At 46.7% G+C, this 23,457-nt stretch overlaps 1 protein-coding gene across 4 annotated transcripts in view; it reads left to right on the top strand.

The window, feature by feature from the left end:
• Positions 1 to 23,345, top strand: part of UFD1 (ubiquitin recognition factor in ER associated degradation 1) — a 29,844-nt gene extending 6,499 nt beyond the window's left edge. For 2 of the 4 annotated variants that reach the window (XM_004063023.5, XM_055374956.1), the window contains exons 4-12: positions 1,117 to 1,238; positions 4,936 to 5,066; positions 7,669 to 7,741; positions 15,110 to 15,178; positions 16,333 to 16,398; positions 16,617 to 16,664; positions 17,480 to 17,568; positions 18,418 to 18,499; positions 22,512 to 23,345. In XM_004063023.5, the coding sequence (XP_004063071.2) occupies positions 1,117 to 1,238; positions 4,936 to 5,066; positions 7,669 to 7,741; positions 15,110 to 15,178; positions 16,333 to 16,398; positions 16,617 to 16,664; positions 17,480 to 17,568; positions 18,418 to 18,499; positions 22,512 to 22,586 (755 nt within the window). In that variant the 3' untranslated portion in view covers positions 22,587 to 23,345. Of the gene's footprint in view, positions 1 to 1,116; positions 1,239 to 4,935; positions 5,067 to 7,668; positions 7,742 to 15,109; positions 15,179 to 16,332; positions 16,403 to 16,616; positions 16,665 to 17,479; positions 17,569 to 18,417; positions 18,500 to 22,511 lie in introns of all 4 variants that reach the window. The other 2 variants (XM_055374954.2, XM_063704927.1) reach the window with 1 other exon arrangement.
• The last annotated feature ends 112 nt before the right edge of the window (positions 23,346 to 23,457 follow it).

Below are 23,457 nucleotides of genomic sequence, written 5' to 3'. Positions count from 1 at the left end.
ACTTCCTAACAGTGTGATTTTTGTTGGAATATTTGCCTGAACTAACAAGCTAAATTCTGCTTTGATGGTTGAATCCCTGGACTTAAGCCAGCAGCCTTGGTTTGAATCCTGGCATCACCACTTGTGTGCTGTGAGGTCTTGGGCGTGTTACTTAACCTGTGGGCCTTAGTTTCCCCATAGATAAAAGGGGATAATGATAGTACCTACCTGACTGTTCTGGGAAGACTGAACAAGGGCCTTACACATGGCAAACACCATCACTACCATCAGTTCCTTCTCGGTCTTCTCCTGGGGGCCCTGTGTCTCCTGGGTTTTCCTGCCTCTTTTTGCCAGCCCCTCCTTTATGTGCCTGTGCACCTCTTGGGTCAGCATGTCACCAGTCCAGCTTACTTGCCTCTGGCCTTGCTTTCAGCCCACACCTCAAGGTCCATCAGAGAGAGGGGGCGTCCTATGTCATGACCCTGCTGACAGCTCACACTGCCCGCTGGGCCCAGGCCCTAGGTTCTAACCCGTGTGGTGCCCCTCCCCTTCCCAACCACTCGCACACCTGTCCCCGGCCTGTCTTGCCTAATTATCCACCATTTCTGAACTGCCTGGGCTCCTCTTCCCTTCCACGCCTTTGCTCAGGCTGCCACCTCTGCCTGGATTTCCTCCCAGGTCTGCCCGCCCAGTGCCCAGCCTAAAGAACTCGGCCTCCAGGAGCCTAGCCCAGTAGCTCTGCCCCCTCCTGCCAGCTCTTCCCACAGCACCTGCGGCATCTGGTTGTGGTTGTTTTCTTTGTTGGAAGGTTTCTACCTTCAAACTAGAAACCTTTGAAGGTCGGGATTTTGTCCAGGGCATGGTGGGCACTGAAATTATTTATGAATAAATGAATGAACACATCACTTTTTAAAATGTTGACTTCAGAAAATCACAAGTCTATGCCAGTGCTGTGTTACCAAGTTGCCAGGTTCCTCCTTGAGCCGTGCACTGTGCTCTCACAGAGGGGGATTCATCTGCCAGAGGAGTGTGGGGTTGAGGGCAGGATTGTGGGGAGTCTCCTTCTATGGGAAGGCATGGGCCGAACAGGTGTCCCTTCATAGGAGTTGTGCCTCATAGTCTCTCTCTTATTTTCAGGCCGACTTAACATTACCTATCCCATGCTGTTCAAACTGACCAATAAGAATTCGGACCGCATGACGCATTGTGGCGTGCTGGAGTTTGTGGCTGATGAGGGCATCTGCTACCTCCCACACTGGGTGAGTGGGGCTGCCAGGGTCTCTAGAGAGCAGCCACTTAGGCAGAGACATCCCCTGCACTCTAGAGTCCTGGCCCTGGAGCAGGTGGCCCAGCCTACTCCTCCTGCTCAGCGTCTTAGCCTGAGCCGACCCAGCAAGAGAGAAGGGATCCAGAGCAGTGCACTGTGCCTTACGCGGGCTGGTGGGCTCTGGACGCACCTGTGGGCCACTGTGCTGTGGGAGTGGCCTTTTCTTTGATAGTTGCGCAGCTGGTTGTCCAGAAACCACAGCTGAACTGTTCATCTGTGATTTCCTGGGTGAGGCTTTTTTAAAAATAATGGAGCAACAGTATTTTTTAGGTGGTCTAGTAAGTAGGGTGTTTGAGGTTTTTATGCTTTTCCCCTACTTTTAGTAGTCTGTCACAGCATACATGTTTTCAGTTACCTCTGAGTTAGTCTCCCAAATCTCTCAACTGAGCTGCCATAGGAGTGACGTCTTTTTCCTTACAAGCAGGCTCTCTTTGGAAAGTTGACTTGAAGGATGTCATTGCAGATCTGGGCTGGGATATCCAGGGCGTGTGAGCCACCAGAGCCTGCCCTCAAGGCTGTACCCCTCAGAGCAGTGAGCAGAACTGTGCCAGTGCTGTAGGGAGGAGCCTGCAGCAGTGAGAGTTCCACACAGGTAGCTGTGGCCCACTTGGCTCCTTCTTCTCACTCCTCTCCCCAGCTCTGGCACATTAGGGAAGTTCACAAAGGGACCTGCTTGTCCTTCTCTTTGTGCTTGGATTACATCAGGCATACTGAGAGACCCCGCAGTGAGCTGTGGGCTGGAAACTCTCAGGAGTGCTTGCTTGGCTGCCACCAGGGAGGTGGTCTGAAGCACAGCCCACCTCTCCTGCTGATGCCCTATCATGGTGGCCGCCAGACGTTCAGAAGGGATGGCCTTAACTAATATTTTCTGAGATTAAATATGAATTGAAATTCTGGCCAGGTACGGTGGCTCACACCTCTAATCCCAGCACTTTGGAAGGCCAAAGTGGGCAGATCACTTGAGGTCAGGAGTTCGAGACTAGCCTGGCCAACATGGTGAAACCCCGTCTCTACTAAAAATACAAAGACTAGCCGGGTGTGGTGGCACATGCCTGTAGTCCTAGCTACTTGGGAGACTGAGGCAAGAGAATGGCTTAAACCCAGGAGGCTTAGGTTGCAGTGAGCCGAGATCACGCTGTTGCATTCCAGCCTGGGCGACAGAGCGAGACTCCATCCCCCCAAAAAAAAAAATAATAATAATATGAATCAAAATTCTGAAGGTCTCTTTCCTGCTGTAGCAGGTGACCTTGCCCATGCTGCCATGGTAGTGGCGTCCTCTTCAGCCTGGGTCCCAGGGTCCTTCCCAAGGTCTGGGCCTGGCCAGTGTCTCCCCGACAAGAGCCCTGCACTCCCATTGCACCTCCTAGTGCCTGGCCTTCCCATGCTGCCTCCTCAGCTGACCAGGCCTACCCAACCTGGCCTGTGGGGGGCTTTTATGCCTCAAAGCCCTGATTGGCTCACCTGCCCTCCCCAGTATTTGCTGCTCAGCCCCTTGCTATTCTTGTGTTTGTCTGCAGGTGCCCCCAAGGGCCTGAGGCCACATTGTGCTCATCCGGTAGAACACCTGGTCACCGAAGCCACTCTAGGTAGCTGAAGTGTCAGGCAGTGACTACTTCTCCAGTCCCTTCTGTGGCTCACCTATAAGAGGAGGTGGTGATGCTGGGGATACACTGTACCTCGAAGGTTCTCCTTTAACCCATAGACTTGAAGTTTGGGTGGCCTCTTGTCCAAGCTGTTGGACTGCTTTAGACCAGGAAACTAATTGAACCCTTTCTCCCCTGGAAAGCCTCTTTAGGTAGCCTGGAGCTGGTTTGGGGTGTGAAGCCATCAGGCCACCTCTTCCCCTGAGCTGGCCTTCCAGCTCCTGGCATGGGCAGGCGGGTGACAGGTATCCCCCGTCTGCTGTCTTGGAGGGCATGTGAGCCAGTGCTTTTTCTGGGCTGGCTGGTGGACTCCATCCCACCCATGCTCCCAAGCTTCTTCAGGGCGATCCAGCCTGGAATAGGTACTGGCCTTTTTCCTTGTAGCCAAGGCTTTGTCTGCTGACCTAGATCCGAGCCCTGGACTAGCTGTTTGTGACATGTGGGTACTCGGCTGCCCGTTGTGCTGTATGCTCTAAAATGCTGCATGGGGAGGGCCAGGCATCAGCTCCTCCTGCCTGCTTAGTGCTCTCAGGCCTCTTCCAGCAGCCCATTTCTCACCTCAAGCCCTAGTCTGACCTCTCTGCCTCTCCTCCTCACATCACCTATGGCAGTGTCCTGCCTCTGGCTGAGGAAGCCACCCCCCATCCCTGGCCAGCCTTCCCTCAGGCTTGCAATTGCAGCCCAGTATCCTTCCCCTTGCTGACAAATTTCCCACAAAAATCTACCTAGGGACAGTGCGCCTGGCCTGCGACTGGCTAACTCTGAGCCTTAGAATACTTCCTGTTAGAACATCACTCCTGGGGATGCCAGACCCCCATTACCAAAGCCAGTCACCTCTGCATCCTTCTGTGCCTGCCTGTGGCATTTGGTAGAGTGACCACCCTCTATTTCTGCCCTTACTAGCCTGACAAGCAGCTGTCAGCGTGAGTGCATGGGGTCCTCTGCAAGCCTATCCATACGGCCCACCACTCAGGCTTCACTCATGGCCTAGGTACGGCTTCCCAGGCACAGCCTCAGCCTCAGCATGCCTCTCCCTCCTCATGAGTTCCCTCTCATTTGTGACACAGCCCTCAGCCCCCTTTTCCCTTGGCTGTTAAAGTCACCTTCTCACTGCCACTCCCAATGAAACATTCTTGAAGGGATGTGATACCTGGGATTTGCTTCAGGACATCTAGTGTGGCTTGGGACTGGGTGTGAGGTAGTGCTGATCGATGGACTGAGCCACGACGTGAGCACTGTCCAACCGTCAGGGCTCGGTGCATGAGAGCTCTCTTCTACGGCTCTTTCTACTGGTGTATATGTCTTACACCCCTTTTAAGACGGTTTCAAATAAGACAAGCAAAATTTCATTGCAAGAGACATAGAGCCTCTGACCTGAGTCTGGACTCCCTGCACACCCAGTACTCATGGGCATTGTTTATCTCTTTCCGTCTCACTTCTCAGCCGTCGTCTACCTGGCTGGGTTGTTTAATAGAGACATGTGGAGGCTTTGTCAGATTTTTATAACCTCCTTAGCAGAGACCTCTGGGGTCTGTCACCATCTTGCGGCCTCAGCTGTGGTGGGCCATTCCATTGCCAGGTCAGCCTTGCCTTGTGCTGCTTTTGTCCTACCTCAGGTGCAGCCCTACTTGACGCAGGGCCTTATAATTTGCTTGTGGGACAGCTTGGAAGTACAGTGAGTGACTATTCCAGGAAAATGCTCTGCCCCTGGGAAGCCTGGAGCTAGTGAGTAATCCGGGCAGCCCTGCAGAGATGCGTTCACACTGTGAGCTGTACAGCTTCAGTAGCACCCCTTTATTGGCCTTCTTCCTTCCACATCACTTGATTTTTCCCTCCTTCCTGACATAGTATCACGAATTACTTATCTTGCCTCAGGTTCCTCTTCCAGGGACCCAAGTAAGACGGGCCTGCCCAGTGTATAGGGAGCAGTGGTTGTGGAGGCTACTTCATCTCTAGGAGTCTCATGTAGCCTCTTCTTCCTTTCAGATGATGCAGAACTTACTCTTGGAAGAAGGCGGCCTGGTCCAGGTGGAGAGCGTCAACCTTCAAGTGGCCACCTACTCCAAATTCCAACCTCAGAGCCCTGACTTCCTGGACATCACCAACCCCAAAGCCGTGTATCTTTTTCAAATAAGCGGAGTTCTTCTAGACAAAGGAGAGTGTGCTGGCGGTTGTTAAACATCATGTACTGCATTGAATCTGTGCCTGCTTTGGGGATCACACATTTGTGATTCAAGTTGTGATTTGAGAATAATGGGGTTCAGCTAGCACATCTGCGTGGCCCTGGCCAAGTGCACTGGGTGCTGTCTGGGCCACCTCTGTCACTTTCCAGACACTTCCTGGAGACCACAATGAAGCCCTTCTTTTAGTTGGTCTGTGTCACCTGGCACAAAGCCAGGATGCACAGTATGTCCAGTGGAAGGAGGGAGCAGCTCATCTGCCTTCAGCTCCAGCCCCTTCTGTGGCTCCCTAGTACCTCCGCCCAGCTGTGCACTGGCCCGTCAACCTCACTGCATGCCAGCCTGAGAGCTGATTCACTCCAGGCCAATAGGTAGCAATGACTGCAGTTTCTTTGTCACCAAGCAGAAAGCAAAGGTATCAGGTTCTAGTGGATTCTTTTTGTTCACCTCTGAACTTAAGCCAGGTGTATGTGTTGACAGCATCAGGAAGTAGGCAGTGCAGGTACGGGACGGTGCTGTGTGCACCAATCAGGATCTCTAGCTCCATGGCCCTGATTTTTCCTGTTACGATCATGGCATAAGAGTGGCCACTCCATTCTACTTCTTTTTTTTATTTTTTTTTAATGCATACTTGAAAAAAAAAAAAAAACAGTCGAACAACACAGACAGATAGAAAGTTAAGAAAAGCTGCCTCCCTTCCCAGTAGCCCTCTCTCCGCATGTTTTCTTAGGAGCAAGGCACGCTGGTTGTGCTCTGGATGCATATGGGCCACGTATATTCTTTGCTGCCCATGTTCTGGACACGATGGCCTTGTTGAGCCTCCTGTCCCGCAGGCAGGGGGATGTCCTATGGGAAGAGCTAGTTAACTTGTCCTTCAGAGCTCTGACCTAGACGTGCTTGTTTGGCTGTCAGTGACCAGGAATGGGCCATGCCCATTTTCTCAGGGTTTTTACATGTGTTGCAATGCAGACTTTTTTTTGAGACGGAGTCTCACTCTGCTGCTCAGGTTGGAGTGCAGTGGCACGGTCTCAGCTCACTGCAAACTCTGCCTCCCAGATTCAAGTGATTCTCCTGCCTCAGCCTCCTGAGTAGCTGGGATTACAGGTGTGCACCACCACACCCAGCTAATTTTTGTATTTTTAGTAGAGACGGAGTTTCACCATGTTGCCTAAGCTGGTCTCGAACTCCTGACCTCAGGTGCTCCACCTGCCTCAGCCTCCCAAAGTGCTGGGATTACGTGCATGAGCCACCGCGCCCTGCCCCAATGCAGACTTATCAGGTTGATCTCAGATGCTGTTTTGTCAGCACAATTAACTTGTTAGTGTGTGGAGAAAGAGCGTCACTTCCATCAGTTGAGAGCCTGGTGTTTTCTGGTCTGGCTGAGGTCTGGATGAAAGCAGTCTTGGCACCGAGCAGAGAAAGTGGGAAGCTGGTGCTGCAGCAGGCGCCAGAGTACGCAGAGGCCATACGGGGAGCCCGTCCTGCCTGCAGAGGCCTCGTGTTCTCAGCCTGAGGGCTCTGGCTCTGCTCCTCTAGCTGCTGCAGTGGAAGTCAGAGAAGATGCCCTGGCAGGGTCACTAGAGGAGTGGAGGGAAGGGCACTCCGTACCGTGGCACTTCATGTTTGGGAGCAAAGAAAGCATCCACCACATAAGGCACTTTTCACAAAGTTGCTCTGGTTCTGGAAAGCTGTTTGACCTAGCGAGGTGAACCTAGATAGCCTCACCCTTTCACCCTCAAGTTGGACTCACAGTGGCAGGCTCTGGAGCCACATTTCATGTGACCTTTTTATGTAAAGTCCTTCAGCAAATTGATGAGGAAGACATGGTAAAATATTCCACATGAATAGATATTTCCTTGTGTGGGTATTTGGTTTCTACAGTTTTACTGTTATAAAAAGTATTTGCTGGTTTCTTTATTTTAATTTCTATTAACTAAAGTTATCAGCTCAAAAGATAGAAACAACAGAAGTATAAACGAAAGCATCTTTGATTTTGAGGAACTTTTGAGAGGACCTATCTGACTCATTAAATCTTTTTTGTTCTTTTGTACTCCCATAGGATTTTTTAAAATCCCATGGTATAATTTGTATACAATAAAATGCACACAGTTCAGCCAGTTTGAAAATGTATACACCCATGTAACCAGACCATTTCCATGTCCCCAAAAGGTCCTTTCCTGTCAGTCCCCACCTGATCCCCTGGCCCAGAAACGTCTCAGCTACCTCCCATCCTCATAGATCTGTCTTTCTCAGGGTTCCATGTGGATGGAATCTCACTGCCCTTTTGTGGTTGGTTATTTCCCCTTCCCCCAGCTTGGCATTTGTTACCCCAGCTTGGCATTTCATCCATATTATTGCATATTAGGAGTTCCATCCTTCTTTATTGCCAAGTAGTACTTTATTGTATTAAAAGCTTCGTGTTTCAAGTACCATCATGGTACAGTCTCTACCTACCAGTAATCATCTAACCCCTCATGGAAACTTGTTTCAGATTAAGGTATCCATCTTGCCATGTTGCCTTGACAGAATGTGTCTGCAGATTAGAAAACGCACTTAGGAACTTTGCATGTCTGACCACCGGGGATGTGATTGCCATCAACTATAATGAAAAGGTGAGCCCAGTTCATGCAGGTCATTCCTGACAAGAGCCACCTGCAGTGTCCATTCTAATGTTTGAATGGGGCTTCTTTTTAAGGAGCGTATGCCTGGATCTTATCGCCTAATTACTGCCTACTGTTTGGTTATTAAGTTTTCCCGGGTTCATATTTAGAGCCCTAATTCATTTGGTAACTCTGTTTTGAGGATAGATTGCATTTACAGGGGAACATTGATAGACTTATTAGTCATACCTGTGTGTACCTTGGTGGCAAGGCTGCTGGTTCTGTCTTGGTTTGAAAGGTCCCCACTGCACCTCTAATCTGAGCTAAGCCCTTTGCAGGGCTGTGGAGACACAATAACAACCCTGCTGGGTCCTTGTCCTTGGGATCCCTGCCACACAGAAGCTGACAGGCCTTTCAGTGGGGCCAAGTGCTGTGTGGCATCTGAGAAGCAAAGCCTGGCTCTGCCTTAGGGCAACACCTCCTAGGCTCACCTCTCCTCCTGGGAGCCCACATCCTCCTCCACCTCCTGTTTTCTTCAGCTTCCATTTTCACTTAGCAGCTTCTCTAGGCTTGACGTTTCTGACACAAGTCTCTCAGGTCTGAATGCCTCTGTTTTCATCCCTGATTTTATGCTGTTTAGGTGTCTGGATCTAGACAATTTAACTGTAAAGTGAAATGACAGGACTTACTCCAAAATTCAAGAAAGCATTCACTTTCCTATTACCTATGGGAATATGCCTGCAGGAGGATGTAATAGTTGGCAATCCTGCCATCAGGCTGTCCCACCACAGGCATGGAGCACAGTAATATGGGTGCCCCTGTTCACTGTGACTGTTGACAATTGACCCTCCCACAGAGCTGTTGCCAGGGCTAGCCTTAGTGTTCAGGAGTGACCACAGCCTGGCTTGGCTGGGCTTTCCCTGAAGCTAGCACTTAGCTCCTTCACAGCACTCTCTGGTCCCCTCGGGGACTGGGCCTTCACAGCTGTGTCACAGCTGCCTGTGGTTTAGCCAGTTACACTCTTGGTGTCAGTGCAGGGATCCAGCTTATTCTCTGGCAGTTTCCTCATATTTGAGGCATCTGACCTTATTTTTCAGTTTCGTGGGTTTTGAATCACACTTTCTTTTTTCCTTTTAATAAACTAAGAAATAATCTTGTTCCGTTTAGCTTTGTGGAGAACATTTTAGGTATCGTTTACCTTAACTGAATACTCTAAGCTTTTATAATTAATTACAGGCAGTTTAATGTTATTGTTTTTAATGTTAAGGTAGTAATACTAAATATAACTCCTAAACTGATGATAAAGGATAGTACTGATACTTTGCACTGTAAGGGAGGGTACATTATATAAGAGTGTATGTAAAATTGAAACACAGGTTTGAACTTCCACTTTTAGAAGTAGGGAGAACTAGATACTCTAATGGGCCCTTCTGATTAATGTACTGTTGTGCTTATAGAGAATTTTAAACACTCTAAGCTGGGTTGCCCTGAGGGCAGATGGCCATATCAGTGCTCTAGTGGGAGATCTGAGTCAGAGATCAGGATTGAACTGGAACCCTTAAAAGCAGTAAAATATACACAGAGGTGGGTGTTGTCATTGTCTCAGGAGAAATAAACAGATCCTCTCTGGAAAAAGCACTCCAGTTTAGTTACGTCTTTGGGATTGCTGTCAATTGAACAAGCAAAGAACACATAATTAAACTACACCAAAGCAGAGACAATAAAAATTAGATCCCTAAGGAAATCAGCATTACAATTTCTAGATACAAATGTAAAATAATTACATATAAAATGTTCAAAGATATTTTTTAAAATGGAATTATAATAGCGAGCAACAAAAGGCTATCAAAAATAACCAGAAAGATTTGAAAAACAATGTTAAACAACAGCTATAAAAGAGTTAATGAAAGATGAATCTGAAGAAATAACAGAATTTCACACAGAGGAGCAAGGGGATGGAACATGAGAGCTTGAGATGTTGAAGACACTGAGAAAGTCAAACATGCCCATTGCAATCCCAGTAGGAAAGAATGGAGGAATTGCAATAATCTGAAGAGATGGTAACTGAAATTGATTTAGAATTGGTGGTCAGCCCATCATGACAGGAAATTTATAATGTATAACAAACAGAATAAGCTACAGGTAGAAAATACCAAATACAGAGAGGTAAGCAGGGAGAAAACACAGTACCTTCAGAAGAACAGCAAGTAGCAGGTCTTTGAACAGCAACAGTTACAGCCAGTATCAAGTAACTATCATCAAAACCTTCCTTAAAGAATAAGGGCAAAGTGAAAATATTTTCAGATGAACCAAATCTGAGAGAGGTTATTTACCAATGGAATTTTAAAAGCATGTACTTTAGGAATAAGCATTATCCTAGAAGGAAAGCAAGACGGAATAGGGAATAAATAAATTGGCAAATATGAATCCAGGGTAAATGTTGCCATATAAAGCAGTAATAATGTTTAATGTATGAAGCTTAAAAAATGACATCTAAAATGTTGGAGAAGAGTAAGTCTTTAGACTTACTCTCTTTTTTTTTGAGAGAGTCTCTCTTTGTCCCACCCTGGCTGGAGTGCAGTGGCGCGATCTTGGTTCACTGCAGCTACCACCTCCTGGGTTCGAGCAATTCTCCTGTCTCATCTCAGCCACCTGAGTAGCTGGGACTACAGGCGTGTGCCACCACTTGCGGCTAATTTTGTATTTTTAGTAGAGACGAGGTTTCACCATGTTGGCCAGGCTGGTCTCGAACTCCTGACCTCAGGTGATCCATCAGCCTCAGCCTCCCAAAGTGCTGGGATTATAGATGTGAGCCACCGTGCCTGGCCTAGACTTACTCTCTTGAGAGAGTTGTTTAGAATTAAAGTGTTCTCTGTTTACAATTCAATCAAGTTAATAAAAAAGATAGCTGAAGCTGGGTGTGGTAGCTCACACCTGTAATCCCAGCAATTTGGGAGGCTGAGGTGGGCGGATCACTTAAGTCCAGGAGTTTGAGACCAGACTGGGCAACATGGCAAAACCCCATCTCGACAAAAAATACAAAAATTAGCTGGGCATGGTGGCATGCACCTGTAGTCCCAGCTACCTGGGAGGCTGAAGTGGGAGGATCACTTGAGTCCGGGAGGCCGAAGTTGCAGTGAACAGTGACCGTGCCACTGCACTCCAGCCTAGGTGATAAAGCAAGACCTTGCCTCAAACAAAAAAAAAGCAAACCCTGAAAAGTCTACATGCATATTGAATGTTTAAAAACATATAAAATGACTTAGATAAAGCAAATATCTTGAAAGATAAAACTGTGAAAAATTTTATACTAAGAAATGAGCCAACTTTATTTGACATTGATAAATTATTTCCTAGAGAAAAGTGTAATTGAAGTTTGACTAAAGAAAAAAAAAACAAACAGCCTAAATAATTGTATAGCCAGTCAAGTAATTCAATCAGAAAAATCTTAATCCAGGAAACACAGGCCCAGATGGTTATATATGCAAGTTCTTCCTCACACTCAAGCAATAAATTGCTCTTGGATATTCTAAAAATAGAGAAAGAACATATCCCCCAACTCATTCTCTGAGGTCGGTATAACCTTGATCACCAAAACCACACAAGGATAGGAGAAAGGTAAACTACAGATCATTGTCACTTGATACAGATACATGGATTGTAGATCAAATATTGACAAAAGAATCTGGTCATATATAAGGAAGATTCTATATGGCAGCTGAGTGTAATAAAGCTCCAGTAGTTAAGACGCCATATGGCATTGGTTCTAGAGTAGACAAGTAGGCCAGTGGAAGAAAGCTTTATATACAAAGAATCTTGGTCCACCACTGAGGCAGCATTGATGTCACCAGGCAAAGGAGATACTGGGGTTGCGGAATCTGGGATATTGACTATTCCTAAGATGAAAAAACAAATTGAGTTCCTAACTCACACCATAGTCAAAAATAAATTGCAGATGAATGGGTAAATAATATGTGGTACACACATATAATGTAATATTATTCAACATTAAAAAGGAAGGGAATTCTGACACATGCTACCACATGGATGAACATTCTGCTCAGTGAAATAAACCAGATGCAGACAGACAAACACTACATTCCGCTTACATGAGTACTTAGAGTAGTCAAACTCATGGGAGACAGAAAGTAGAATCACCTGGACACCGTGGCTCACACCTGGCATCCCAGCACTTTGGGAGGCCAAGGTTGGAGGATTGTTTGAGCCCGGGAGTTTGAGAGTAGCCTGGGTAACATAGTATGATCCTGTCATTACAAAAAATTAATGAAAAAATTTTAAAATTAGCTGGGTGTGGTGGCATGTGCCTAGTTACAGCTATTCAGGAGGCTGAGGCGGGAGGATCAGTTGAGTCTGCAGTGAGCCAGGGTCATGGCACTGCACTCCAGCCTGGGGGACTGAGCAAGACCCTGCCTCAAGGAAAAAAAAAAAAAAGAATGGTGGTTGCCAGGGCCTCGAGGAAGCAGGAATCAAAAGTGAATGTTTAGAAACGTATAGTAATTTGGCATTGTCATAACCTCCACACACATGGCCACAGAACCAGTACTTGTCCTGGTGAGCTCTGGGCGTCTGGTGTGTGTTGTGTCTTGCTTCTGTGCAGGAGGACCACATGGCAGTCCAGCAGACTGCACATTTTTAAAAACTAGGTCTTCCCAGGTAGTTTGAGGAGCACCAACCTAGAAAATTGGTCCCATAGTTTAAAAAAAAAGTATTTAATATTATGCCAATACATAAAAGTAAATGGAAAATGTCACAGGAATATTTATCCTTACTAAATGCAATACATTCTGGTACTTCTAGGGTACTGTCTTCCAATTCTTTCCTTTTCAGTTCTGCTTGCAGCCCTGTTGGTTTTATGACCCACTGATTGGTTGTGGCCTGCAATTTGAAAACATGAAAACGGTAGAGAAGCATGAGCCAAGCCCTAGGAGACATGTTTGAATGTTTATAGTAGTGTCATTAACATAGCAAAATGATTGGCAACAGGCCGGATGCTCAGTGGATAAGTGGTAGTATATCCACACAATGACAGATCCTTTTTTTATTCCTTGTCTATTCAATAATTATGACACTTTTAAAAGTAGATTTGGCCCTGCTTAGGTTTTTTTTTTAAATGGTGGGACTATCCAGACTTTTTAAAATGGTTGTAAAAGCAAGACATACTGGCCGGGCATGGTGGCTCATGCCTGTAATCCCAGCACTTTGGGAGGCTGAGGCAGGCGGATCACAACGTCAGGAGTTCAAGACCAGCCTGGCCAACATAGTGAAACACCATCTCTACTAAAAACACAAAAATTAGCTGGGTGTGGTGGCACGCACCTGTAGTCCCAGTTACTTGGGAGGCTGAGGCAAGAGAATCGCTGGAACCCAGGAGGCGGAGGTTGCAGTGAGCTGAGACCGTACCATTGCACTCCAGCTTGGGCGCCAGAGCAAGCCTCCATCTCGGAAAAAAAAAAAAAAAAAAAAAAGCAAGACAGACTTTAGATAAAAAGCAAAGAACCTGAAATGATGCAGGAAAAAGTAGATAGGGCCACTTTTAATTTCTATGCTTCTGGAGTTTGTTTGTTTGTTTGTTTGTTTGTTTGTTTGTTTGTTTTTGACACAGACTCTCGCTCTGTTGCCGAGGCTGGAGTGCAGTGGCGCGATCTCAGCTTACTGCAAGCTCCACCTCCTGGGTTCACACCATTCTCCTGCCTCAGCCTCCCGAATAGCTGGGACTACAGGCACCTGCCACCACTCCCAGCTAATTTTTTGTATTTTTTAGTAGAGACGGGGTTTCACCATGTTTGCAAGGATGGTCTCATTTGCCTGACCTCGTGATCTGCCCTTCTCAGCCTCCCAAAGTGCTGGGATTACAGGTGTGAGCCACCACGCACGGCCCTGCTTCTGGACATTTTTTATGTGCCTTTTTTACATAGGTGAGGTCATCTTAGACACAAGCAACATGACTGGTTTTACAATTATTTTCCTGTTGGCTGCGTAGCATACCATTGTATAACTGTAAATTTACATATGAAGAAATATAATTCAGCTGTATTTTGAGTATACAGACAGTCCCTGACCATAGTTCTACCTAGAATTTTTCAACTTTATTATGATGCAAACATGATACACATTCAGTAAAAACCATACTTTGAATACCTATACAACCATTCTGTTTTTGATCTTCAGTACAGTATTCAATACATTACATGAGTTATTCAACATTTTATTATAAAATAAGCTTTATAGTAGATGATTTTGCCCAACTGTAGGCTAATGTATGTGTTCTGAGAATGGTTAAGGCAGGCTGCACTATGATGTTTGGTAGGTTAGGAGTATTAATACATTTTTAACTTATAAGTTTATGGGACTTGGTTCCATCGTAAGTCAAGGAGCATCTGTACAGTGGTATTAGTAACGTTGGTATGAGCATTCTTAGAATTTTCTCATTGGGTATAGCTAGTTATTTACTTAGAATAAATTTCGAAGGCCGAGTGCGGTGGCTTACGTCTGTAATCCCAGTTCTTTGTGTGGCCGAGGTGGGCGGATCACCTGAGGTCAGGAGTTCGAGACCAGCCTGGCCAACATGGTGAAACCCCGTCTCTACAACAATACAAAAATTAGCCAGGTGTAGTGGCACATGCCTATAGTCCCAGCTACTAGGGAGGCTGAGGCAGAAGTGCTTGAACCCTGGAGGCGGAGGTTGCAGTGAGCCGAGATCGCACCACTGCACTCCAGCCTGGGCGATAGAGCGAGATTCTGTCTAAAAATAAATAAATAAAATATGGTGGGGTTGGGGGAGGGGGCAGGGATAGCATTGGGAGATATACCTAATGCTAGATGACGAGTTAGTGGGTGCAGCGCACCAGCATGGCACATGTATACATATGTAACTAACCTGCACAATGTGCACATGTACCCTAAAACTTAAAGTATAATAAAAATAAATAAATAAAAAATAAAAAAAGAAAAAAAGAAAAAAAAGTGCTTGGCAAATTGCTAAGTGCTATACAAATAAAATGCCTCTTTCTCATCACAAAAAAAAAAATAAAAATAAGTAAATAAATAAATAAAATAAATAGTAAAGTTCCAGAAGTGAACTTTCCCGGTTAAAGGTTGTTAGTGTCTTTTGCAGTTAGCTGTATAACTACCTTGTCTAATTTGAACCATATCTGGGGAACACCATCTCTTCAGCGATGGGCACAGGGCAGCCTGTCCCCTATGGCAGTGTTGTCACAGCAAGAAGTGCAGTTGTAGGTTGTGTCATGGGCATGAATGCTGTGTCATTCGCAGGAGCCAGTAGAGCCACAGTAGCATGGACAGCGACAGCTCCAGTGCTGCCAGGAAACCATCCAACTGATTTCTGTGTTTGCCCCACAGATCTACGAACTGCGTGTGATGGAGACCAAACCCGACAAGGCAGTGTCCATCATTGAGTGTGACATGAACGTGAGTGGCTCTGTCCAGTTACAGTGAGCCTGGGCCCTGGGAGGATGGGCAGTTGGTGACCACTGCAGGCCAGGGTGTCAGGAGGGCATCAAACAGCCCCTGGGACTCTGGGTAAAGAGGAGGAAGATGCTGTCAGAACATCATGAGGAGACTGTGACCTTGTGATCTATCTCAGGGCCAGTTGGGGCAACAGAGTTTGCTGCCAGTGCTGCCATGGTTAGCTCTGACCCGTTGAGGAGTGAATATTCTTTTTTTTTTTTGAGACTTAGTTTCACTCCTGTTGCCCAGGCTGGAGTGCAGTGGTGCGATCTTGGCTCACTACAACCTCCACCTCCCAGGTTCAAGCGATTCTCCTGCCTCAGCCTCCCAAGTAGCTGGGATTACAGGCATGTGCCACCACGCCCGGCTAGTTTTGTATTTTAGTAGAGACGGGGTTTTACCATGTTGGCCAAGCTGATCTCAAACTCCTGACCTCAGGTAATCCACCCGCCTTGGCCTCCCAAAGTGCTGAGATTACAGGTGTGGGCCACCGCGCCTGGCCGAGGAGTGAATATGCTTAAGAGCTAAGGAAGCGTACTGAACCTTCTGAGTAGGAATGAAGTGCTGATGCACACAGCATCCTGGTTGTATTACTAGGGAATACTGCTGAGCAAAAAAAGCCAATCCCAAAAAGTTACTTCGTTATATAACATCCTCAAAGTGACAGAACTTTCGAAATGGAAGACAGACCAGTGGTTGCCAGGGCTTAGGACTGGTGGAGGGGGCTGGGAGACAGCTGGGTATGGTTATAAAAAGACAACATGGGCAATCCTAGTGGTGGTGAAACTGTTCTACATCTCAACTGTGGTGGATAGATGCCCCACACAGTGATTACATTGTGTAGAACTAAAGATACCCATGAACAAAAACATGTAAAACTGGGGAAATCTGAATAAGAGCAGTGGGTTGTGCCAGTGTTGATAAACCTGGCAGCAATACTTTACTGTAATTTTGTAAGATGCTACCGTTGGGAAAACTGGGCAAGTGTACAAGGCATCTTTCATATTATTTCTTAAAACTGCATGTGAATCTACAGTTGTCTCAATTAAAAACAAAAAAGGAAGCCAAGGGTGGTCATGTCTCAATATTTTACTTTTAAAATCCTGGAAACACAGGTGGACTTTGATGCTCCTCTGGGCTACAAAGAACCCGAAAGACAAGTCCAGCATGAGGAGTCGACAGTAAGTGTTATCCTCAGTGTCCTTTGCTGTCCTGCTGCATGCTGCTTTTGAGTTCCTGGCAGTGGCTCATGGGTGGCCTCTGCTGGTGTTGGTGTAGTCATATCCTCTGCGTCCCTTCCAGCCATGCTTCCGGGGGACATCCTAGCCGGGGGTGGGGGTGAGAGGGAAGCTGGGTGTCCCCGCTGACGAGCTCACCTGTTTTTCTTTTTCCCTGTCAGGAAGGTGAAGCCGACCACAGTGGCTATGCTGGAGAGCTGGGCTTCCGCGTGAGTACCAGACCACTTGACTTATATTGCTGTGCCCTCTGCTCCTTGAAATTAGAGCACTCACTCAAGGTGTTCTCCACGATGCTCAATGGACATCAGCAGGGGTTAGGCCTCTGGGTACCTGTGCACATGCAAATCTGCCACTCGCTCAGTTACCAAACCCTTTTGTATCCACTCTCTCCTGGAATCTTCCCAACAGCCCCATAAGGCAGCCCAGATTTTTAAGAATTTCTAACCTACCAAAGAGTTTAAATAGTACAGTAGACATATACTCTTCCCTTAGGTTCACCAAAAGTTACCACATTTGCTTTCTCTCTCTTGTAAATATTTCCTTTTTTCTTTGCCTGTACCATGTAGGTTGCAAACATGACCCTTAGCATAACCACTGGCAAGGCTCCATGGGAAACAGGTGGAGGTGGTTCATGTGTGGGCACTGAGGTGGCAGGAGGTGCCAGGAAGCAGCAGAGAGGGGAGAATGATGGGAAGCTGAGCTATGGGGCAGTCACAACAGTAGCCTTAGCCCATCCATAGAGCTTGAACTGAGTGGCCCTGCAGAGGCAGGGATCAGGTCTTTTAACCCAACACTGACTGCTGGCTGCCCTTGGCCAAGTGGCTGTCTTCAGCTCATGGCCACCCCCTGAGGAACTGGGCAGAGTTCTTAGCTGCCAGCACCCCAGCAGTTGAGGAGTCAGGGCTTCAGTCCTGAAGGGGTCTGCACAGCACCCGCAGCTCACATCCCTGCAGTGATATCCAAGCAAAGGACATATCGTCCTCACACTTGGGCTTATTATATGACTCACCTACTTCCTGTCTAGGCTTTCTCTGGATCTGGCAATAGACTGGATGGAAAGAAGAAAGGGGTAGAGCCCAGCCCCTCGCCAATCAAGCCTGGAGATATTAAAAGGTAGGTCTGTCCTGGCTCTCCTCCAGGACAGGAGGAGGATCTGTGCCAGCCCGCTGGGGTCGGGCAGCCTCACCCCAGTTCTGGAGACAAAGCCTGGGTCAGTAGTCTCCCAAGGGACTAAAACCCTTAGCTGCTTTCCTTGGTGGGGTGGAGCACAACATGTCCCTCCTTCCACAGTGCCACCCCCAGTACCACTGTGGTCCAGCCTCTCTCCATACCTCTCCATACCCCCAATTCAGCCTCTTCTTGCCCCCACTGGCTTTCCTAAGATGCGCGTCTGATCAGATCTGTCTCTTACTCAAAACCTTTCTGGTCCCTATTTGGTGATCTGCCTATTTTCCTGTTTTGTGACTTTGAATTATTAATCAGGTCACATTATCTCAGTTCCCCTGAAAGTTCCCTGAGGAGCTACCTCAGATGTGCTTCTGTTGCTGGGTCCAGGGACCCACAGCAGACCCTTCCTCTGGTGGCCATCATGGCAGGGGCAGGGCTGAGGTGTGTCAGTTGTCTGTTGTGTGTGTGAAATCAGAATACTGGAGTGAGAGTCTAGCCACCTCAGGGGGTTCTGTGAAGCTCAGGACAATGACAGTGAGGGCTTCCCAATCCTTCAGATGACCCCTCTCCATAGACAGGTACAGAGCCTAAAGCCCCTGGCCCTATACCCAATATTGATACCAAACCAAGAAGTCAGTTACTTTCTGCTTCCCTCCTGGGAGGATGCCAGGAAGCACCAAAGGGCCCAGGTGGGGTGCAGCAGCATCTTTTCTGCGTTCCTCTTGACTGTCAAAAATGAATTTTAGTCCTTTTTTCCTGGAAATAACATTTCTCTGTCTCTGTCTCTTCTTACAGAGGAATTCCCAATTATGAATTTAAACTTGGTAAGATAACTTTCATCAGAAATTCACGTCCCCTTGTCAAAAAGGTTGAAGAGGTGAGTGTATTTCCTTGTATTTCCTTGGTTGGTAATGAGGAGATTTATTTGCTAGTGATGACTGAAGTTCTTGGCATTCTGAGTAGGGGTGTGCATTAGTCTGTTTCCAGGCTGCTGGTAAAGATGTACCTGAGACTGGGCAATTTACAAAAGAAAGAGGTTTAATGGACTTACAGTTCACATGGCTGGGGAGGCCTTACAGTCATGGCAGGGGGCAAGTCACATCTTACATGGATGGTAGCAGGCAGAGAAAAAGCTGGTGCAGGGAAACACCTACTTATAAAACCATCAGATCTCATGAGACTTATTCACTATCACGATAACAGCACGGAAAAGACCCGCCCTCATGACTCAGTTACCTCCCACCGACTCAGTTACCTCCCACCTGGTCCCTCCCACAACACGTGGGAATTCAAGATGAGATTTGGGTGGGGACGTAGCCAAACCACATGAGGGTGTCTGTCATGTTTTCCCTTTCCTAGGGTCCCTCTGCTCCCTGGTGTCCTGTTTTTTTCTGTAGAGCTGGTGTGGGGTGTGTGAAACAGAAGACTTGCAGCTTGGGGGTCAGGAGCTCTGTCTTGCTCTAGAGCCGACTCCAGGCTCTGTTATCACAGAACTGTGTGCCCTGGGTGGGCTTCGTCTTCCAACAGAGACCTTGAACTTCAAATATAGGCAGCACCTTCTAGCTGAGCAGGGTGGTGGTGGGACAGAGGAAGGCAAGGGCTGAGCATCCTGTAGACATGCGCACTTTGTGGGAGTGTGGCCAGGCCTGGCAGCAACTGGAACGCAGTCACCTCTGTGTGATGAGGATTTCTACAACACCAGCGCTTCAGACCCATCGCTCTCCTGGTTCCTTTTCTCAAAGGATTGGACCCTTGAGGATCCAGGATTAGGGCAGAGGGCAGATGTATTGAGCCACCCATTCAGGACCAGCTGCTACATGGGACCCATCCCAATTACTGAACTCTTTTCTCTAGCACTTGGGGTGGTTGGGGACAGAGACCACTGTGAAGTTTGCACACCTGGTCCTACTCACAACCACTTCTGGGCTCAATGTTCAAGTTGAAACAGCATTGGGCATTGGGACCTTTCAGGCTCAGAGGAGCAAACATAGTGGCCAGTCAGACCTCACCCTCCAGCTCCTCCTTCAGGCACCATCCAGGCTTCACCAGCTACAGGCTGCCTTTCTCACTAAAAGCCAGTGCCTGACTCCAACCTAAGACCTCAGCATGGGACGTCCCCCAGGCTGACTGTGACCTGACTATTGCAAATTTACAGAAGGCAGGGGAGGCCAGTGGGCACAGCAGGCCTGTTTGACCATAAATATGTATTTAAGAAGTATATGTTTAAAGGTGGGATTGAAGACATATTTAGCTCTACTCCATCCTGCAGCCCCACTAAGGCTGTGGCTAAAGGTCATGAGGTAAGAAAGACAGTGGAAGAGGAGGCAACTACAAGGCTTTGGAAGCCCCAGGTACCTTAGTAGACCATAGAAAGCCTAGAAGCAGTTCTGTGTAGATTGTAGAATTCTCAAAAGGCACCTCTAGAAAGGAGGGACTAAAGACAGAATTCTGTTACTAAGCAGTTAGAGCTGCATTACCCTCCCTCCCCCACCCCAGAAGGCTGGAGGCTCGACTCCAGTAGGTCTCTAGACTACTATCTCTGAAGTGAAGGCCACAGTCAGAAAGCTTTCCATTCCAGCATCTAAATAATAGAGGATTTGTGGGAAGAACAGCCACAGAAACCAAAGGAGCAGAAATCATCAGGGAAATAGTTTCCCCAAAGATGGGCACAATTTTGCAGATTTGAAGGGCTCACTGAGTTCCAGCAAAATGAATGAAAATAGCCCCACTTTGAGGCAAAGAAAGATCCTAAAGCTTCTGGAGAGAGAACAGAGGTATCACCATGCATTAAGGACATCATCAGCCAAGCGCCATGGCTCACACCTGTAATCCCAACACTTTGGGAGGCTGATGCGGGAAGATCATCTGAGCCCAGGAGTTTGAGACCAGCCTGGGCAATATAGGGAGACCCTGTCTCTACAGAAAATTTTAAAAATTAGCCAAGCATGGTGGCACGCACCTGTAGTCCCAGCTACTTTGATGCTGAGTTGGGAGCATCACTTGAGCCTGGGAGGTGGAGGCTGCTGTGAGCTGAGATCACACCACCGCACTCCAGCCTGGGTAACAGTAAGACCCTGTCTCCCAAAAAAAGGGACATCATCTTAGCAGGACACAGAGGAAACTAGAAGATAGTGGAGCAATATACTCAAAATTCTGAGGGGAAATTTTTTCCAACCTAAAATTCTGTACCAACTCTTATGAGCTGGATTGTGTCCCTCCAGTGTTTCTGTGTTGAAGCCCTAACCCCCAGTAACTCAGATAGGGCCATTTAAAGAAGCAATTAAGTTAAAATAAGACCATTAGAGTTGGCCGTAATTCAATCTGGTGTCCTTTTAAGAAGAGGAAATTTGGACATAGGAAGGGCCATGTGAGGACACAGCAAGAAGGCAGCCATCTGCAAGCCAAGGAAAAGGGTGTCTGTCAGAGGAAACCAAACCTGCTGACCTCTTGATCCTGCACTTCTAGCCTCCAAAACTATGAAGAATAAATTTCTGTTGTTTGAGCCACCCTATCTTTGGCATTTTATATGGCAGCCCTAGCAGACTAACATACCAACCAGCCTATCAATGAAATATGAGAGTAGAAAAAAGGAACTCACAAGAAGATAATCCTCATGCATCTTTTCTCAGGAAGCTCCTAGGAGGTGTCCCTCACTAAAATGAAAGAATAAGGTAGAAATAAGAAAGTCATAGAATCCAGGAAATAAGGAGCCCCCACTAACATGTACGGCACCTAGAGAAAGGCCAGTCCAGGTACGGCAGGGCGAAGGCCCAGGAGACACAGGTTTGTCAAAACAGATGAACTCCATGCAATGCAGGCTGTGATTGAATAGAGAAAGAAGCCAAACACAGCTATTGACACCAGGATAAATGGAAGGCTGTGCGGCAAAGGAAGACTAAATGCAGCTGTGACTCAAATTTACATGAATGTGACCACATAAATACTAAACAGTGCTCTATTGCAGGTATAACATGCTACAGTTAGTGGGGAGCCAGGTGCAGGGATGTGTGTTGAACATTCCAGAATCCTCTTCTTCCTAGGGAAAAGTTGAGATAATGCCTCAGACTGACTAGCAATAAAAGCATGTGAAAAAAAATATGTGCAGTTTTCAAAGGCTTGGGAAAAAACAATCCCTCTTTCTGCTGATGGAAGGATAGCTTAGTGGAATGTTTCTGAGGGCTGGTTGGTCTCTATATGTTAAAAGCATTAAAAGTGTGTACACACTTTGACCCAGGAATTTGAGCTCTAAAAAAATATCAGAGTTGTGTGCAAATACCTTAAGCTGCTTACCACAGCAATGTCCACTGGTAGAAAACTGGCCCTCCTACATGATGGAATTCTTTTTTTACAGAATTCAGTTCTGTAGCCTTGGGAGTATACTAGACAGGAAGTTTATTGGCATGAGATTTCAGAATTAAGTGGGAAAACAATTCTTTAAGCATGTACAGAAAAGTGACCTGAAATGTTTTTGGGTGATGAACTTAAAGATTTTTTTTTTTTTTTTTTTTTTTTTGAGGCAAGGTCTTGCTCTGTTGCTCTGCCATCCAGGCTGGAGCAGTGGCACGATCATAGCTCACTATGGCCCTGGCTCAAACCATCCTCCCGTCTCAGCCTCCCAAGTAGCTGGGACCATAGGCACATACCACACCGAGCTATTTTTGGTAGAGATGGGATCTCACCATGTTGCCCAGGCTGGTCTTGAACTCCTGGGCTCAAGTGATCCTCCCACCTAGGCCTCCCAAAGTGCTGGGATTACAGGTGTCAGCTATCGTGTCCAGCCTGATATATTTCTTATGAGTAATGTGGATGGTACGTGAGTCCATAGAGTAAGGCATTTATTGTAAACCTCCAGGGAGTTTCTGAAAATAGTATCTTCTCTTCAAACCTAGGATGAAGCTGGAGGCAGATTCGTCGCTTTCTCTGGAGAAGGACAGTCGTTGCGTAAAAAGGGAAGAAAGCCTTAAGTGAGGACTTTTGGCTGATTGGAAAATAATAAAAGAATCATTTGCAACATCCTGGCTTTTAGTTACTGGCACTGACAGGGATGAGCCTCATCAGAGAATACTCTGTTACTTAAGATTTATTTAGAGTTACCTAAGAATTATCAAGTTTGACTTGGAAGTGGAGCAGCAGGACTTTGCAGTTGTATGCTTGATTTGGGGAAAGACAAAGAGCTGTCCCTGAGGGCCTGTAGATAGCTGCCTTCTCACCTCTTCACACTTTCAGCTTGAGGGGAGCTCCCACTGCCTCAGCAGGAGCAATTCTGCATCCCTAATTCTGTCAAAATCTATGAAGGTGACTAAATTGTCTAACATGAAGTGTTCTTTCTTTTTCTTCATTTATCCTTTTTTTTCCTAGGTCAATTGCATAGGTGTCAGTCTTTGGCCTAAAAAAAGGGTTTAAATAGACATGTGTTCTATAAATAGCGGCTGTCCCACTACTGTGCCTGCAATTTAAGTATTTGACAAAGAATGTTTCTATTTTTATTTTACATATTTTTTTCAAAAACACCACTCAGAAGAACCTGATCTGAATGAGTTTGCACTTTTATTCTCATTTCATATGGACATAACTGGCTCCTTAGTGAACCTGTTCATAGTGAAACAACTCCATGGAGAAGCAAACATGTGAATGTTAGAATGAACAAATGCTGAAGAGATGTTCCTCTCCTTCTTCCCTACTCCCCCACTCCCAATTTTAATTTATTAAATCATCCAAGCTTCTGCTGGCCTGTCTTTATTTTTTATCAGTATTTATTTGGTCTTAGATCTTCACTTTCTATAACGTGAGATCTTTTGACATGCTAATCTGATTATTTTAAATTTGTTCCCATGA

The sequence above is a fragment of the Gorilla gorilla genome, chromosome 23, assembly GCF_029281585.2.
Source record: "Gorilla gorilla gorilla isolate KB3781 chromosome 23, NHGRI_mGorGor1-v2.1_pri, whole genome shotgun sequence".
Lineage (NCBI taxonomy): Eukaryota > Metazoa > Chordata > Mammalia > Primates > Hominidae > Gorilla > Gorilla gorilla.
This window is presented reverse-complemented; position numbering and strand designations above follow the sequence as displayed.